This window comes from Notolepis coatsorum, assembly GCF_963971535.1.
Source record: "Notolepis coatsorum genome assembly, chromosome: 4".
Taxonomy (NCBI): Eukaryota; Metazoa; Chordata; class Actinopteri; order Aulopiformes; family Paralepididae; genus Notolepis; species Notolepis coatsorum.
The window spans coordinates 180,090,532-180,108,238 of NC_140168.1; the positions used below are offsets into that span (position 1 = coordinate 180,090,532).

Here is a 17,707-nt window from a genome sequence, read left to right on the forward strand (position 1 = left end):
TGCAAATTTGCATCAAATTCAAAACAGTGATGCACAAAATAACGTAAAAGAAAAGAATCATTAAAATTTTAAAACAATGAATAAAGTGTGCATGAAATAATAGGGGAAAGAAAACGTTAGGAACTTGTTACATTCACCCACACAAGGGCTGAGGACTCACACCCCCTGCCCCCCTCTCCCTCACACACACCCCATCCCAGCTCTCACACACACACACTTTGAGTCAGAAACAAACATAGTATCAATGAGAGTATCAATAATACACCTGAGTGTATTATAGTAAAATATTTATTTTATTTTAAAAACGCTAATCGTGCGTTAAAAAAAAAATAGTGCCGTTAAAAGAATTGTGCATTAGCGCGTTAATACTGCGCTAACTTTGACAGCCTTAATATATATATATATATACGTAGATACTGTATACATGCAGTGGTAGCAACATGTTTCAAACTGTGTTCTTCCTCAGGCAGCGTTGCATATAAATATAACATCAGTATGTACAGTAATATTTTATGAAGCTGTCCAGAAAAAATGGTGTTTACAAGAGTTGTTGACCGGCGACACAAACACTGGGCCCCTGGAAGCTTTCTGGAGAACTAACTCCAGCCTCAAACACTTGGCCCCTGGGAGCTTTCTGGAGAACTAACTCCAGCCTCAAACACTTGGCCCCTGGGAGCTTTCTGGAGAACTGACTCCCGCCTCAAACACTTGGCCCCTGGGAGCTTTCTGGAGAACTAACTCCAGCCTCAAACACTGGGCCCCTGGGAGCTTTCTGGAGAACTGACTCCCACCTCAAACACTTCTTCCCTGGGAGCTTTCTGGAGAACTAACTCCAGCCTCAAACACTGGGCCCCTGGGAGCTTTCTGGAGAACTAACTCCCACCTCAAACACTTCTTCCCTGGGAGCTTTCTGGAGAACTAACTCCAGCCTCAAACACTGGGCCCCTGGGAGCTTTCTGGAGAACTAACTCCCACCTCAAACACTTCTTCCCTGGGAGCTTTCTGGAGAACTAACTCCAGCCTCAAACACTGGGCCCCTGGGAGCTTTCTGGAGAACTGACTCCCACCTCAAACACTTCTCCCCTGGGAGCCTTCTGGAGAACTGACTCCAGCCTCAAACACTGGGCCCCTGGGAACTTTCTGGAGAACTGACTCCAGCCCCAGTCTGTCTGTATCCATGTCCACCCACACCCTGGACCGTCTCCAAGAGAGAGAGGGATTGGTGTGTGGGTGTTAGTGGGGGCGCAGTGGTAAAGTACTATAATTATGAACTCTTTGTGTGTATGTGTATGTGTGTATGTGCGTGTGTGTGTGTGTGTGTTTGTGTGTGTAGGTGTGTGTTTGTGCGTGTGTGTGTGTGTGTGTGTGTGTGTGTGTGTGTGTGTGTGTGTGTGTGTGTGTGTGTGTGTGTGTGTGTGTGTTACCTGGAGCAGTCGTGCCCACTCCACCCCGGACTGCAGTGACACCTGTTCGGCCTGATGCACCTTCCTCCATTCAGACAGGATGATGAGCAAACAGCTGTGGGCACGCCAACACACACACACACACACACACACACACACACACACACACACACACACACACACACACACACACACACACACACACACACACACACACACACACACACACACACACACACACACACACACACACACACACACACACACACACACACACACACACACACACACACACAAATGAATACATAAATGTATTAATAAATACATACATACATACATACATACATACATACATACATACATACATACATACATACATACATACATACATACATACATAAATAAATAAATAAATAAATAAATAAATAAATAAATAAATAAATAAATAAATAAATAAATAAATAAATAAATAAATAAATAAATAAATAAATAAATAAATAAATAAATAAATAAATAAATAAATGCAAACTATATAAAGGTAGCATATTCTAATAGCAGTCATCCACCAAGTCTGGATTAGGTTACCTACAAACAGATGAATCAAGCTAATCTGCTTCAGAGTGTGTTTTCTGTGCTGCTGAGCATCTACAGACCTGTGGTTCCTGTGCTACAGACATGTGGTTCCTGTGCTATAGACCTGTGGTTCCTGTGCTACAGACCTGTGGTTCCTGTGCTACAGACATGTGGTTCCTGTGCTACAGGCCTGTGGTTCCTGTGCTACAGACCTGTGGTTCCTGTGCTACACTACTACAGCAACAAAGTGACACAAACTCCTGCCCAGACAGATGGCTATAAGTACCTACATAATACACTCACTTGCTGTGTCTGAAACCCCCCCATAGTACAGTACGGTCTTTTCAGTACACTCTTTTCAGTACGGTCTTTTCAGTACACTCTTTTCAGTACGGTCTTTTCAGTACACTCTTTTCAGTACGGTCTTTTCAGTACACTCTTTTCAGTACACTCTTTTCAGTATGGTCTTTTCAGTACACTCTTTTCAGTACACTCTTTTCAGTACACTCTTTTCAGTACACTCTTTCCGGTACAGTCTTTTCAGTACGGTCTTTTCAGTACACTCTTTTCAGTACACTCTTTTCAGTACGGTCTTTTCAGTACGGTCTTTTCAGTACACTCTTTTCAGTACACTCTTTTCAGTACACTCTTTTCAGTACGGTCTTTTCAGTACACTCTTTTCAGTACGGTCTTTTCAGTACACTCTTTTCAGTACGGTCTTTTCAGTACGGTCTTTTCAGTACACTCTTTTCAGTACGGTCTTTTCAGTACACTCTTTTCAGTACACTCTTTACAGTACACTCTTTTCAGTACGGTCTTTTCAGTACGGTCTTTTCAGTACACTCTTTTCAGTACACTCTTTTCAGTACACTCTTTTCAGTACGGTCTTTTCAGTACACTCTTTTCAGTACACTCTTTTCAGTACGGTCTTTTCAGTACACTCTTTTCGGTACACTCTTTTCAGTACACTCTTTTCAGTACGGTCTTTTCAGTACGGTCTTTTCAGTACACTCTTTTCAGTACGGTCTTTTCAGTACGGTCTTTTCAGTACACTCTTTTCAGTACACTCTTTTCAGTACACTCTTTTCAGTACGGTCTTTTCAGTACACTCTTTTCAGTACAGTCTTTTCAGTACGGTCTTTTCAGTACACTCTTTTCAGTACGGTCTTTTCAGTACACTCTTTTCAGTACACTCTTTTCAGTACGGTCTCTTCAGTACACTTTTCAGTACACTCTTTTCAGTACACTCTTTTCAGTACGGTCTATGTGCCGTGACTTCACTGACTACAAAACAAAACAATCACGGAAGTGGAATATTTAAACCCACATGCCGACAATGTGCCTTTGAAGTGTAAGTAGATTAACTGGTTACTTTTGTCTGTTCATCACTGATGTAACGCCCAACCAAGTTAGATGCTGCATGTTGCTACTGTTGACACTAATAACATGCAATGTGATTTTTATTTCCATGACAAGGGGCGGGACAAAAGCCTCAATCTTGATTTTTTTTTAATAAATTGACAATCCCATTTCGCTGCAATAAAAATTATTGAAGTGAAGTGAACAGGCTGGAAACCTTATCTTATTAGATAAAGCAGATGCTGTATATAATATAATATTATAATAATATATACATCATCTGCTTTATCCAATAAGATAAGGTGGAAAACGTTGTCAACATCTGCAATAAAAAAAATATATATAAAAAAACGTTCTGAAACTCAACTGTGACAAATCTGAACTAATCATCATTGGCCCAAATTCCCTGACCCGCCCCACCCATCATACTTGACCCCACACTTTCCGTCCTCCTGCATGTCAACCAGATCACTAAAACCGCCTTCTTCTACCTCAGGAACATTGCACGTCTACGCCCCTCACTATCCTTCTCTGCTGCCGAAACACTGACCCACGCACTTATCACATCCCGACTGGACTACTGCAACAGCATTCTTTATGGCACATCCACCAAAATTCTACTCATCACCTACAAAACCCTCAACAACCTGGCCCCCTCCTACCTCTCTGACCTCCTTCTCCACCACACGCCTACCCGCTGCCTCAGGTCCGCAGATGCTAACCTCCTCCAACCCATCAGGACTAAAGTCTGGACCTGGGGCGACAGGGCCTTCGCTGCAGCTGCCCCCACCCTATGGACCGCCCTTCCCAACCATATCCGTCATGCAGACACTCTTTCATCATTTAAAAAAGCCCTCAAAACCCACCTTTTTACCCTTGCTTTCAACCCTTGAACTCCTTCCTCTCTCACTTTTTTATAAAAAATTACTTAAGCATCATGATAATATTGTATCATGACTTAAGTATTGTGATAATATCGTATCATGACTTAAGTATCATGATAATATCGTATCATGACTTAAGTATTGTGATAATATCGTATCATGACTTAAGTATCATGATAATATCGTATCATGACTTAAGTATTGTGATAATATCGTATCATGACTTAAGCATCATGGTAATATTGTATCATGACTTAAGTATCGTGATAATATCGTATCATGGGGCCTCTGGTGATTCCCACCCCCTGACCAGTAGGTTATAACAGCATAGCGTGTGGTTAATAGGCTTAGTAGCTTCTGTCTGATTGGTACTATAAAGGCAATCATACGAACCGCAGTTGCCTTGAGGCTCCAGGTAATGCGTTGTTAGTCCGACGCGCTCCGAATTGCAATCCAAAAAGAAAAGATGACGCTGGTCCAATGTACTTTCAAAACAAACAGGATTTATTGGGAAGCGAGTCACAACAGCCCCAATAGCTGCCTACCACTATAAAACAAACAAAAAGGGTTATGTACATGAACTTAAACTGTCAATCAAATCAAATGCGAATTGAGTGCGGTCAAAAACTATATGGTACCGCTCCACCTGGGCCTGCGTGAACTCTAAATTACCTGCCATGTTATAGGAGTGGTTAGGGGGAGCGTGGGAAAAAAGGGGAGTTGACCAGGTAAGTCTCCATCTTGGAATTCATTGACAAATATTAATAAACAAATAAAAACACGAATACCATAATAAACCACATTTCTAAGGGGGCAATAAAGTTACAATTTATCATCATAGGATTTGGATCCTACACACCGGCCTCTAATTGTTCTTGTAGACAAACGAAACAATTACAACTTTCAAAATAAAAAAAGGAGCCAAAATGTATAGTCCATTCAAAAATCAAAATCCAAGCAAAAAAATCGTCCATCTTCCAAGTTATCAGTAAGAGTGTATTAGTGAACGGGGGGTGTGTGTGTGTGTGTGTGTATGTGTGTGTTCTATGTAGGAGCCTCGAGCAGCAGACACAACTTTGTGATAGGTCTGCGAAGAGTGGTAGTCTGGGTTCTCACTTGAACCTGTCTAACCAGTCCTCTGGAGTCGGGCATGGTCTGTATGACCCGCCCCAGGATCCAGGAGTTGCGGGGGGCAGTATCATCAATGATGAGAACAATATCTCCGGTATCAAAGTTCCTTCTTTTCCGTATCCATTTTTTGGCGTTCCTGTAACTCGGGCAGGTACTCCTTTGTCCATCTCTTCCAAAAAAGGTCGGCCATATATTGTACCTGCCGCCATCTGCGTCTAGGGTAGCAGTCCTCTGGTGTGAACACTCCAGGTGGTATAGAAGGTTTGGTGTTCATCAGAAGTAGGTGGTTGGGTGTGAGAGGTTCTAGGTCGTTAGGGTCATTAGAGGCTGTGGTGATGGGCCTGTCGTTGATGATTGATTCTACCTCACATAACAAGGTCTGCAGACTCTCTTCGTCAAGTGTCTGTTGCTGTAGAATAGCGCTGAGGACCCTTCTGACTGTCCGGATTTGTCTCTCCCAAACACCACCATGGTGGGAACCGGAAGGGGGGTTAAAAACCCATGTGATGCCCTTTTTAAGCAGAGTGTCTTTAATGTGGACCTCATCAAGGCCCTGGATGGCCTCTCTAAGTTCCCGCTCTGCTCTAACTAGGTTGGTTCCATTATCGGAGCGCATGAACTTGACTTGACCTCTCCTAGCAGTGAACCTTCAGATGGCATTTATACAAGAGTGTGTGTCCAATGAATGTGCCACTTCCAGATGCACCGCTCCTATGTTTAGACATGTAAAGATGACTCCATAGCGTTTAACGGTTTTTCTACCACACTTGGTCACAAACGGTCCAAAGTAATCGACACCAACATTGGTGAAGGGTGGTTCATCTGGGGTGACTCTCTCCGTAGGCAGATCTGCCATGTGCTGCTCACCTTTACTTCCACTCAATCTTCTGCAGGTGACACACTTAGCTATTAGCTTCCGTATGGCTGCATTAGCACATGGGACCCAGTACTGTTGCCTGAGACGAGAAAGAAGATAATTCCTTCCACTGTGTCCAGTATCCTCATGTATCTGCCTGATGATGAGTTGGGTAACGTGATGGTCCTTAGGCAGAATAGCAGGGTGTTTAGCTTGTGCTGGCATGGCTGACCTGCTTAATCTTCCCCCTACTCTCAACACGTCGTCCTGAAGAACTGGACACAGTTTATGAAGATGGCTGCTACTTTTCACAGTGGAACCCTTTCTCAGTGCCATAATCTCTTCTGGAAAGGCTCTTTGCTGGCAAAACTTTATGATTTCCACTTCTGATTGCTGGAGTTCCTTTACAGAGAGTGATCCTTGGTTCGATTTTCCCTTCTGATTTTTCAGTTCATCTTTCCTTATTTTCTCATTTTTCTCATCCACTTTGGCTGTTTTTTCCATTGCTCTTTTCTCACACTTTTGTTTTAGTGCATCTTTGATCTTGAGCATCCAGGCAATCGCTTTTTTGAGTCTGTGCCACTCGGAGTAGTGAGAGATGAGCCTGCTAACAGTTTCCAGGTCCTGCTTTACAGATGTAGTATTCACAACTGCAGCTCTCTTGACCTCTGGATCATCTGCAGCAAGGGCTTGATCTGGCATGTCTGGCCAGTTAATCTCTGGCTGCATTAAGAAGCCTGGCCCTGAGATCCATGTTCTATTTTTTAGGAACATGCTTGTTGAGATGCCTCTTGACAATCGGCAGGATTCAGTGCAGTACTTATATGTCTCCATTGGGAAACCTCAGAAGCTGCTCGAATGGCTGTGACTCTATTCGCAACGAAAGTGTGAAATCTGGTAGTTTCATTCTTAATGTATTTCAACACTGCTGTGCTATCTGTCCAGAATACGGAGCTCCCAAGTGGGACTTCCAGTTCAGCTTGCATCATCTTGTCCATACGAGCGGCTACTGTAGCTGCCGTTAGTTCCATTCGTGGTATGGTGACTGACTTCAGTGGTGCGACCCGGGCCTTACCCATGATGAAGGAACAGTGGATTTGATGTTCAATGTTTTCCAACAACAGGTAGGTAACAGTGCCATAACCAGTCTCACATGCATCGGAAAAGTGATGGAGCTGAGCTGAAACCACGTTTCCAAAACCCTGGGGTTTGATGCATCTCTTGACCTTGTAGTCTGATAGATGGTGTAGATCCATTAACCAGTGGTGCCATTTCTGAGCAAGGACCACTGGAATGCTTTCGTCCCACCCAAGCTTCATCCTGCTTAGCTCTTGCAGTAACTGCTTTGCCGGAAGAATGACGGGTGCCAGAACTCCCAGGGGGTCGTAGACGGAACTAACCATAGAAAGGATACCCCTTCTAGTAAGTGGTCTGTCTTGGATGGCTATCTTGAACTGCAGTGAGTCTGATTCAATGCACCACTGGATACCGAGTGCCCTTTCAACTGGCAACACGTCCTGATCCAAATCAAGGTATTTTATTTCCTTAGCTCTCTCCTCTTCAGGAATTGAGGCTATAACAACGCGACTGTTGCTGACCCACTTGTTTAGTTTGAAGCCTCCTTTTGCACACAAGGCTGTGAGGTCTTGAGCAAGCGTCAGAGCTTGATCCTCCGTTGCCACAGACTTTAGACAGTCGTCTACGTAAAAATTCCTCAGCACTGTGTGTATGACTTCTGGTGTGAAGTCTTCTCTATGGTCCTTTGCACACTGCTTCAGAGCGTAACTGGCACAGCTTGGCGAGGATGTAGCTCCAAAGATGTGCACTACCATCCTGTACTCTTCAAGCTCTCCATCCAGATCTCCGTTTGGCTTCTTTTTCTTGGGGTGGTAAACTCCATGGTGCAGGATATACCAAGTCCTTTTGCTGCTGTCCTGTGAGCCTTTTTCCACTTTTATGGCATAGCCTTTATCCAGGATGTCGGCCATGAACTTGACGTAGTCCCTATGTAACTGAGGAGACTTGCTAAGTTTCCTTTTCAGGCCGAGGGCCCGCTGTTGTGCCACACAGCGATTATTGGGAAATTCAGCATCCTCCTTCCTAAGTGGTAGGCCTATGTTGTAGTGGCCATCCACCAGTTTGGCTGACTGGGAGACACGCTCTATGAAGACGTGGTCCTCTCTAGACATTTCAAGCTGCTCCTCCCTCTGTCGTTCGGGGAAATCATACTTGATTTGTTGCTGCAGAATCTCATCTAGCTGTACAACCGAAATTCTGTGTGCCATTACAGTCGACTGTCCACAGGGGGAGACAGAACCTTTTTTTAGGGGTCCATTGACGGTCCAACCCAACATTGTTTTAACGGCGTATGGACCATCTCTATGGCTGTTGATAACCATCCATGGTTCCATGGCCTTTGGTACATTGGTTCCGATTAACAGGCCAATGTCAGCATCAATGTGACGGAGACGTACCTGCTGCAAATATGGCCACTGATCCACGTATTCCTGAGTGGGAATATGGTCTTTGGTCACAGGTATTTTCTTCTGCGTGTAGACAGCGGGGAGTTCCACTAGTGTGTTGTCGTCCATGCCACATACCTCCATTCCACAGACCACGGAGGTACTAACGACTTCCTCTTTATTCATGGTTTTGAGAAGGATGTCTGTACTTCTTCCTGAAACCTTGAGGTCTCGGAGAAGAGCTTCTGTACAGAAGGTGCCGGTGCTTCCTGAGTCCAGAAAGGCATACGTTTGTATCATGCGATTACCCTTCTTCATTTTCACCCTCACTGGCACTATGGATAACATGCAGTCAGGCTCCCCGGCCCCTGTGTGGGTCTCGCCGTCTCCAGTTATAAATGCACTGGTAACAGTCTGTTCCCTATTTTTATTTTCTTTACCACCGCCGACCTGTTTATGTATGTGGAGTATGGTAGGGTGCCTCAGTGAACACACTCGACAAGTCACTTTCTGTGTGCATCCCTTGCTCATGTGTCCATATGACAGACAGCCAAAGCACACTCCTTTGCTTTTCAAGAAATCCAACTTTTCCTTTTGTGGCTTCTTGTCCAGTTCTCTGCAGAGGTCCAAACTGTGCTCTCCCTGACAGAACAAACATGGCTTGAGGGCGGCTGGTGAGGGCCTTCCAGTAACTCTCTTAACGGGTGAGACGCTGGTAGTAAAACCACTCTTCCTCTCCCTTGGTGTACTTGGTCGATATGGAAGTGGTCCTGATGTTCTTCCTGAAGAGGTGGGTGTTTCCTTTAGGTTCCCAAACAAAGGATGTGACATGATTCTAGCTTGGTGATCAATGAAATTAACTAGATCATTAAATCTAGCTCTCCGTCCACTTTTCTCTTGTAGGTCACATGCCAAGCCTCTCCACCTCTCTTTCATTTTGTATGGCAATTTAGAGAGAATGGCTCTCATTGTGGTTGGATTATCCATCTCCTCCATGTACTCAATGCTGTCCATCGTTTTACAGCATCCAGTTAGAAAGACTGAATATGCTTGTAGGGCTTCAGCATCTTCAGCTTTGACTGCTGGCCAGTTCAGGGCTTTATCAATGTGAGCTGTTGCAATCTGGTACTCGTTGCCATAATACTTCTTTAGGAGCCTTTTGGCCTCCGTGTATCCTATTGAAGCGTCCATATGTTGGCAGCTCCGTACCACTTCTCGGGGTTGCCCCATGGTAAACTGCTCCAGGAAATACAGTCTGTCCTTGCAGTTTTCAGTTCTATCCTCAATACCATGCTCGAATGCACGTATAAAGAACCTGTATTCTAATGGATCCCCTTTAAACGTGGGTACGCTGAGAGGTGGTAAGGATGATAGTCTTTGCTGTTTCACCAGTACTTCAGTTATACTATTCTGATGTTGCATGACGTCGACGATCCTGCCCATGTCGGGTGTTTCCCTGTATCCTTCTAGAGTGACAGCACCATCATGTCTGACGGCTCCATTTTCATGCTGTTTCGCAGATCCTCCATGGCTGACCCTTAAAGCAGACATTCCAATTTGGGGCTGTTGTGACGTTTCCTTTCGTCTTACAACAGGCTCCCCTCCTATGTTGCTTGGTCTTGGGTAAACAGGGTGATATACAGTTTGAACACTTTCTGGTAACAGGCTGCTGTGTCTGTTCAACTGTGCAAGCTGAGCAGATGGAGTAAGAGGCTGGAATTCCACATCATACACATCTGAATTTGTGATGGGTAATGTTGTGATGACATCAGTGGAGGTGGGCGTCATTGCCTCTCGAATAACCTTTTGTGAGGCTTCCTTAGACCTTTCCCTTTCATCGAAATATTCCTTCATTCCATCGCCTGGTCTATTGTCCATCTCATGAATGTTCTCATATTCTGTAAAAACGTTCAGTTTAGCACTGGTGGCTTGTATTTCAGTTTGCAGTTCCAACTGCTCCCTTTTGGCCTTTAGTTCAGCCTCCTCCTTACGGCTCCTCCCCTTTAGATCAGCATCCTCCTTGTCGCTCCTCTCCTTTAGTTCAGCCTCCTCCTTACGGCTCCTCCCCTTTAGTTCAGCCTCCTCCTTACGGCTCCTCCCCTTTAGTTCAGCCTCCTCCTTACGGCTCCTCCCCTTTAGTTCAGCCTCCTCCTTGTCGCTCCTCTCCTTTAGTACAGCCTCCTCCTTGTCCAGTGCTTGTTTCTTTATTAATGCTTCTGCTTTGATCAATAAAACTGCCTTCTCAGCTTGTAGTTTGAGTCGGATTGAGGATGTAGAGGAGTAATTAGAATGCCTACTACCTTTTGATGACCTCCTTGAACGCCTTGAAGAGGTGTTTGAAACGCTGTCCTTTGGGTGGATCTCTTCTTCACCTTTGTCATATTCAATATGTGGTTGTGCTGCTTCAGTCCACGTTTGAACATGGGCAGCAAATGCATGCAGTGAGGCTGCTTTAGGCTCGTACCATTCTGCTTGGTCCTCTTTCGTTTCCTCTATGGATATTTTGGTTAGCAAACCCTTTACAGCTGTATTGAGTTCATGTAACTCGCCACACAACTTGGAGAAATCTGTCATTTTTGTGTGAACCAATTCCACATTTCCATGATTTCCCATAAGTTCAGTGATTTCATTCCTTTTTTTAGTAAGTGCACCCAGTTTTGCACTTCTTGATCCTTTTAATTTTTGTAAAGGATCTTCAAAAATACCACTCTCCATTTCCGCCATAATGTGGGCAGCTAACGAAAACCTCCTAATTCAGATGAGCAGCGGCGTTGTATGCATTTAAAACAGAACAGTGTTTTATGAATGAAGCAGCTAGGGCGTGGGAAACAGCGCACTTGGCAAATGCTGCGCGTGACGTCATCCACTCTCAAACGCACACACACCGACCCGCTGTCAGCCACACAGAGACAGAGTCCGTATCGCTGTCAACCACAGAGACAGAGTCCGTATTATATTTTCCTCTTCACCAGCACAAGACACCTTCAAACAATAAAGACGGCCGCGCCGTTTATGTTCATCACATCCACTCCACTCAGACGCAACGTCTTTGATCCACAACGAACATCCACTTTTTACTTTACCTCCTTCCTTGTTGCGCTTAGAAGTTGTCCGTCGGCTTTGTCAGCGGTAGTTTTTGACAATATAAAGGCAATCATACGAACCGCAGTTGCCTTGAGGCTCCAGGTAATGCGTTGTTAGTCCGACGCACTCAATTCGCATTTGATTTGATTGACAGTTTAAGTTCATGTACATAACCCTTTTTGTTTGTTTTATAGTGGTAGGCAGCTATTGGGGCTGTTGTGACTCGCTTCCCAATAAATCCTGTTTGTTTTGAAAGTACATTGGACCAGCGTCATCTTTTCTTTTTGGATTGCAATTCGGAGCGCGTCGGACTAACAACGCATTACCTTTACGCATTACCTTTAATTACGAATACCATAATAAACCACATTTCTAAGGGGGCAATAAAGTTACAATTTATCATCATAGGATTTGGCTCCTACAGGTACTGAGGGATTTCTGACACAGTAACTCTCTTCCCTTGACGCTACTATTATCATAACCCCCAAAGGAAGCTATCCTGAAGCTAGTTAGCATCCAACTTGGGAAGTTTGAAACACGAATGACTCAGCATAACACCTTGTATTTGTGTTATTGTGGCTATCTTAGGCCAGACTGGTGACTTATTATATCTTTTTAGGGGGTAGCACAAAAGATACAGAGCTTCAAAGCTTAGCCTATAGGTGCATTTTCTTGAAAGCATCAACACCCCCCGCCCCATAGAGGATACCATAGAGACTGAAGACTGAGTCTGCCTGAGGCTTATGTTAGCTATGTTTCACCTGTTCCTTTTTTTCAGCACCATGGACAGCTCACATCAAGCCTGACTCCAGGCCTGGCATGAGCTGTCCATGGTGCTGAAAGAGCGGGCAATGGGAGGTTCATGGAATGGGAGCCCATTCATTTACAAGACAAGTGAAACATGGGACAAGCTGCAAGTGACATTCTGCTAAGATAATCATCAGTCATGTGACGTCACCCAGTGTCAACCTACCTACTCAAGTCGGTACTTGCATAATCATTTGCTAAAACCTTATTGTGTGTCCTGGCTTCAAAGTAAAAGCCTATTAAACATAGTGGCACATGTGGCAGAGGCTAACTTTGCAGTAGGACTGATAATGGGCCGACAGTGGCTCAGGAGGTAGAGCGTTGTCTGGTAATCCGGAGGTTCCCGGTTCGATTCCCACTCCTCCCGGGCAGCGTGTCGAAGTGTCCTTGAGCAAGACACTTAACCCCTAATTGCGCCCGATGAGCAGGTTGGCACCTTGCATGGTTGCCTCCACCGTCGGTGTGTGAACGTGTGAGTGAATGGGTGAATGTGAGGAACAAAATTGTAAAGCGTTTTGGATAAAAAGAGCTATATAAATGCAGCCATTTACCATTTAATGGGATCGCAGTCATTTCTGGACATCACCCCCCCCCCCCCCCCGATAAAATGAAGCAACCTCGAAGACATGATCTTATATAAATCAGCTAGTCCTGATCACAAGTCTGTATGCAGCCTGTAAACATGTTTATCACGATGACTGACCGATCGGAGCTGAGGGGAAGCCCCGAAAGAGAATGACTGGCTCAGTTATATCACAGTGAGTTTAAAGAGACACACTAGTCCTCACCATTGTGACAGCGTGTCCCCGTCCACCCTGCGGGACACTCGCACTGGTAGGGAGCCACGCAGCGTCCTCCGTTCAGGCACGGCAGGATGCAGATAGCTATTGGAGGACGCAAAGAGACAAACAGGAAGTCGTGACAAGACATTAGATTACATTAGATTATATTCAATTAGATTAGATTAGACTATATTATATTATATTCTATTTGATTAAATGTATTGCCATTATACAGCACATGTACAGTACAACGAAAAGAAGTTTGGTATCCAACCAGAGAGCAAATGTAACGGTAAAGTGCAATAATATACAATGTACAGGTGATTAAACTGGGTATAAGATATATAAATAAGTACTACTGAGTGTAGTGCTAATCAGATGTATGCACAGTGTTGTAGTATTAATATCTAGAGTGATACAGGTATAAAGACAGTATGGTAATAAGTCATACTGGCCAGCAGCGTAACTAGTACAGATATAGATATAGTATCTACAGATATGTAAAAGGATTATGTGCAAGTATGTACAGGCAGGTGTGGATATATATATACTGTATATGATGAGAATAAATATATATATACGGTATATACAGCATTATTGTACATGCTATCATACAGAGTTATATGGGTTATAAGCAGGTATATAGGTGGATTATATGCAGGTATATAAATTCTCTCTCTCTCTCCCTCTCTCTCTCTCTCTCTTTTTGACAGGAAGCGTTTAAAATGAATATTAATATAATTACATGTCATGAACTGATATAACTAATGGTGAGGTGATCTGTGTGAAGTGCATAGTGATTAGGTCACTTCTCCCTCTGGATAAACAAACTTTGACCTGGTTTTAACCCCTGATGAAAGTGATACCTGGAGGAGATAGGAGGACGAGTGACTCTCTTCATGGTATTTGTGACTATCTCTCTCTCTCTCTCTCTCTCTCTCTCTCTCTCTCTCTCTCTCTCTCTCTCTCTCTCTCTCTCTCTCTCTCTCTCTCTCTCTCTCTCTCTCTCTATCTCTCTCAATGGATGGATGGATGGATGTTTACTCTGTTGGCTACACTTTGACCTCATCGCCTCACTCCCAACCTGAGGCATGCCTACAGTGGAGAGATAAGAGAATGAGTGACTCATTAATACAGTTTGTCTGTTGTTCTCTCCAGGGAGGTTGCGACGCGCTGTCTTTCCAGTAAACCATGTCCTGAATGATGAGGTGTGGAGAGAAAACCACAGAGCTTCCCTTCAAACTGAAGAGGAACTCTTGAATGTTGAATGTTTGCTCTCCCCCACCCACTCATCCATCACTCACTCATCCTTTTACACTTCTTTCTTTCTTTCTCTGTCTCTCTCTTTGTTTTCTCTCTCTCTCTCTCTCTCTCTCTCTCTCTCTCTCTCTCTCTCTCTCTCTCTCTCTCTCTCTCTCTCTCTCTCTCTCGCTCTCTCTCTGTCAATCACCCCTCCCCTCTTTGTATAGTGACTCATTAATACTGTTTGTCATTTGACTGTCTTTCTTTCTCTCTGTCGGACAAATAATAGACACCCCTCCCACCCTCTCAATCCATCACCCTCCCCTCTTTGTGTTACAGCCTACTGAAACCCGATTAGCAAGCCCATTGCACCCATGCTTAGTTCTTACTCCACTGTATTTCTGCTTTGAATAGTTACCTACTTACAGTAGGATCTTTGAGTAATTAACTACTTTGGAGGATACTGTTCCAGGTGCACATTGTGTCAAAATAGTTTGTATTTGTGATGTGTATATATGTAGCACAGTAGCCCTTCCTGAAGCCTAGTAAGCCTTTATATCATTATATAGAGTGTCTCTGCTAATATCTCCCTTGACCTGAAGCCTAGTAAGCCTAATATCTCCCTTGACCTGAAGCCTAGTTAGCCTAATATCTCCCTTGACTTGAAGCCTAGTTAGACTAATATCTCCATGGGCCATGGGAGATTCCCCTTTGGCATGTTGGAATCCAGGTGGGTTAATACTATATTGTGTATTTATTACACAATACACAGATACAGGCATGCTGTGGCCTCCACCCTTAAATCCATGGACTCTGTCTATCACTCTGCCCTCAGATTCATCACTAATGATAGATACGACACTCATCACTGTGTCCTTTTTGAGAAAGTTGGTTGGCCCTCTCTGACGGAGAGGTGCAACAAACACTGGTATTTGTTCATTTGTAAGGCCCTTACTGGTAAGCTACCTCCTTAATATCTACCTCCACATCATTATTGGAATAGAATCTTGGAACCTTGTTACGATGGCCCTCTAGCTCATGGAATGAACTCCAACAGTCCTTAAAGCTTGAGATTCTCCCCTCTGTTGCGAGTTTAAAACCTCCAACCTTTGTCAATCAAGTTGTACATGTTTTAATTGATTTGTTATTCTTGCTTTATGCCTCGCCTTGTTGTCTTATTGTTATAATTTTATGTGCTGTGTGATTTTATATGGCTTTTCCCTTTTTGCTTATTTCTGTATGTACACTCAACGTGACTGTACATGTACCTCAGTTGCCTTTCAAGTTGAAATAAAGGTTTGAAATTCAACGATGACGTAGCATATGTCTACTTACGCTCCTCACAGAGCCGTCCCATCCAGCCTTCTGGACAGGAGCAGGTGTTGGGCCTCTGACAAGAACCACCGTTCTGGCACTTCAGCCAACACACCGCTAGAAGAGACCGCACAGACACACATTTACACTCCAGACGCCACATCCGCAAATATCCAACGCTACCACAACCACATTTGACTGTTGTATACAGTAATCAGTGCCAGATGACAGACAGACAGACGAGGCTTTCCATTCCGTGTCCAGCAGAAGTGAGGAGAAAAGACGCTTGCGTGATATTCTCCAGCCACGGCGTCCAGAAGCAGCCGTCATGCAGAGAGAGTAGCGTAAGCCTGAGCCATGCAATGGTATGCATTAGAATAAAGAGAGCGTTCGCATGGGAGATTCCATTCTTTTTTGCAGTAACATTATACCAGTCCACACTCCCATCCCAGGTGCTGGCCGTGACGTCGCTTCCCCAGGCAGAGACACCAGAGACGTCCCTATATGTGGCTCGGGAGGTGGCAGAGCGCTCGTCTGGGTAATCGGAAGGTCCCCGGGTTCCATTCCGGATCCCTATCTACTGCCGATGAGCAGGTTGGCATCTCGGTGTGAGTGTGTGAGTGAATGGGTGAATGTGAGGCGTACCACGTTGTACAGTAAGGCGCTTGGGATAAAAGCACTATATGAATGCAGGAGGAGAGCATCCATCTATGGACGACAGAGTCAGGGAGTTCTGTGCCAGGTTGCCTATAACTACAGTACTTAACTAAGGTGGTTTCACTTACAATGGCATTAAGTGTCACTTAAAAATAAGTTCCGAATTGCAATTTCTTTACATCCCTTTACATCCCTTTAAGTTGTTTTGTGCAACAGGACACCGACTTCACACCATATATACACGGTGAGAATAAATATATATATATACGGTATATACAGCATTATTGTACATGCTATCATACAGAGTTATATGGGTTATATGCAGGTGTTATAAGTAGGTATGCAGGTATATCAATTCTCCCTCTTCAGCAATGGCTAGCCTCTCTTCAGCACTGGCTAGCCTCCCTTAGCCTCCCTGCAGCACTGGCTAGCCTCCCTGCAGCACTGGCTAGCCTCCCTGCAGCACTGGCTAGCCTCTCTTCAGCACTGGCTAGCCTCCCTGCAGCACTGGCTAGCCTCTCTTCAGCACTGGCTAGCTTCCCTGCAGCACTGGCTAGCCTCTCTTCAGCACTGGCTAGCCTCTCTTCAGCACTGGCTAGCCTCTCTTCAGCACTGGCTAGCCTCCCTGCAGCACTGGCTAGCCTCTCTTCAGCACTGGCTAGCCTCTCTTCAGCACTGGCTAGCCTCCCTGCAGCACTGGCTAGCCTCTCTTCAGCACTGGCTAGCCTCCCTGCAGCACTGGCTAGCCTCCCTGCAGCACTGGCTAGCCTCTCTTCAGCACTGGCTAGCCTCTCTGCAGCACTGGCTAGCCTCCCTGCAGCACTGGCTAGCCTCCCTGCAGCACTGGCTAGCCTCTCTTCAGCACTGGCTAGCCTCCCTGCAGCACTGGCTAGCCTCCCTGCAGCACTGGCTAGCCTCTCTTCAGCACTGGCTAGCCTCCCTGCAGCACTGGCTAGCCTCCCTGCAGCACTGGCTAGCCTCTCTTCAGCACTGGCTAGCCTCCCTGCAGCACTGGCTAGCCTCCCTGCAGCACTGGCTAGCCTCTCTTCAGCACTGGCTAGCCTCTCTTCAGCACTGGCTAGCCTCCCTGCAGCACTGGCTAGCCTCTCTTCAGCACTGGCTAGCCTCCCTGCAGCACTGGCTAGCCTCTCTT

The 17,707-nt window shown here is 45.0% G+C and overlaps 1 protein-coding gene across 1 annotated transcript in view; it reads right to left on the reverse strand.

Annotated features, from left to right (window-relative positions):
• The window catches only part of LOC311227718 (sushi, von Willebrand factor type A, EGF and pentraxin domain-containing protein 1-like), a gene marked incomplete at its 5' end in the record, with an annotated part of 184,332 nt that overhangs the window by 3,810 nt on the left and 162,815 nt on the right, over positions 1-17,707 (reverse strand). Inside the window, 3 exon segments of the mRNA XM_084313483.1 lie at positions 1,425-1,518; positions 13,348-13,443; positions 15,919-16,014. Of these exon segments, the coding sequence (XP_084169609.1) occupies positions 1,425-1,518; positions 13,348-13,443; positions 15,919-16,014 (286 nt within the window).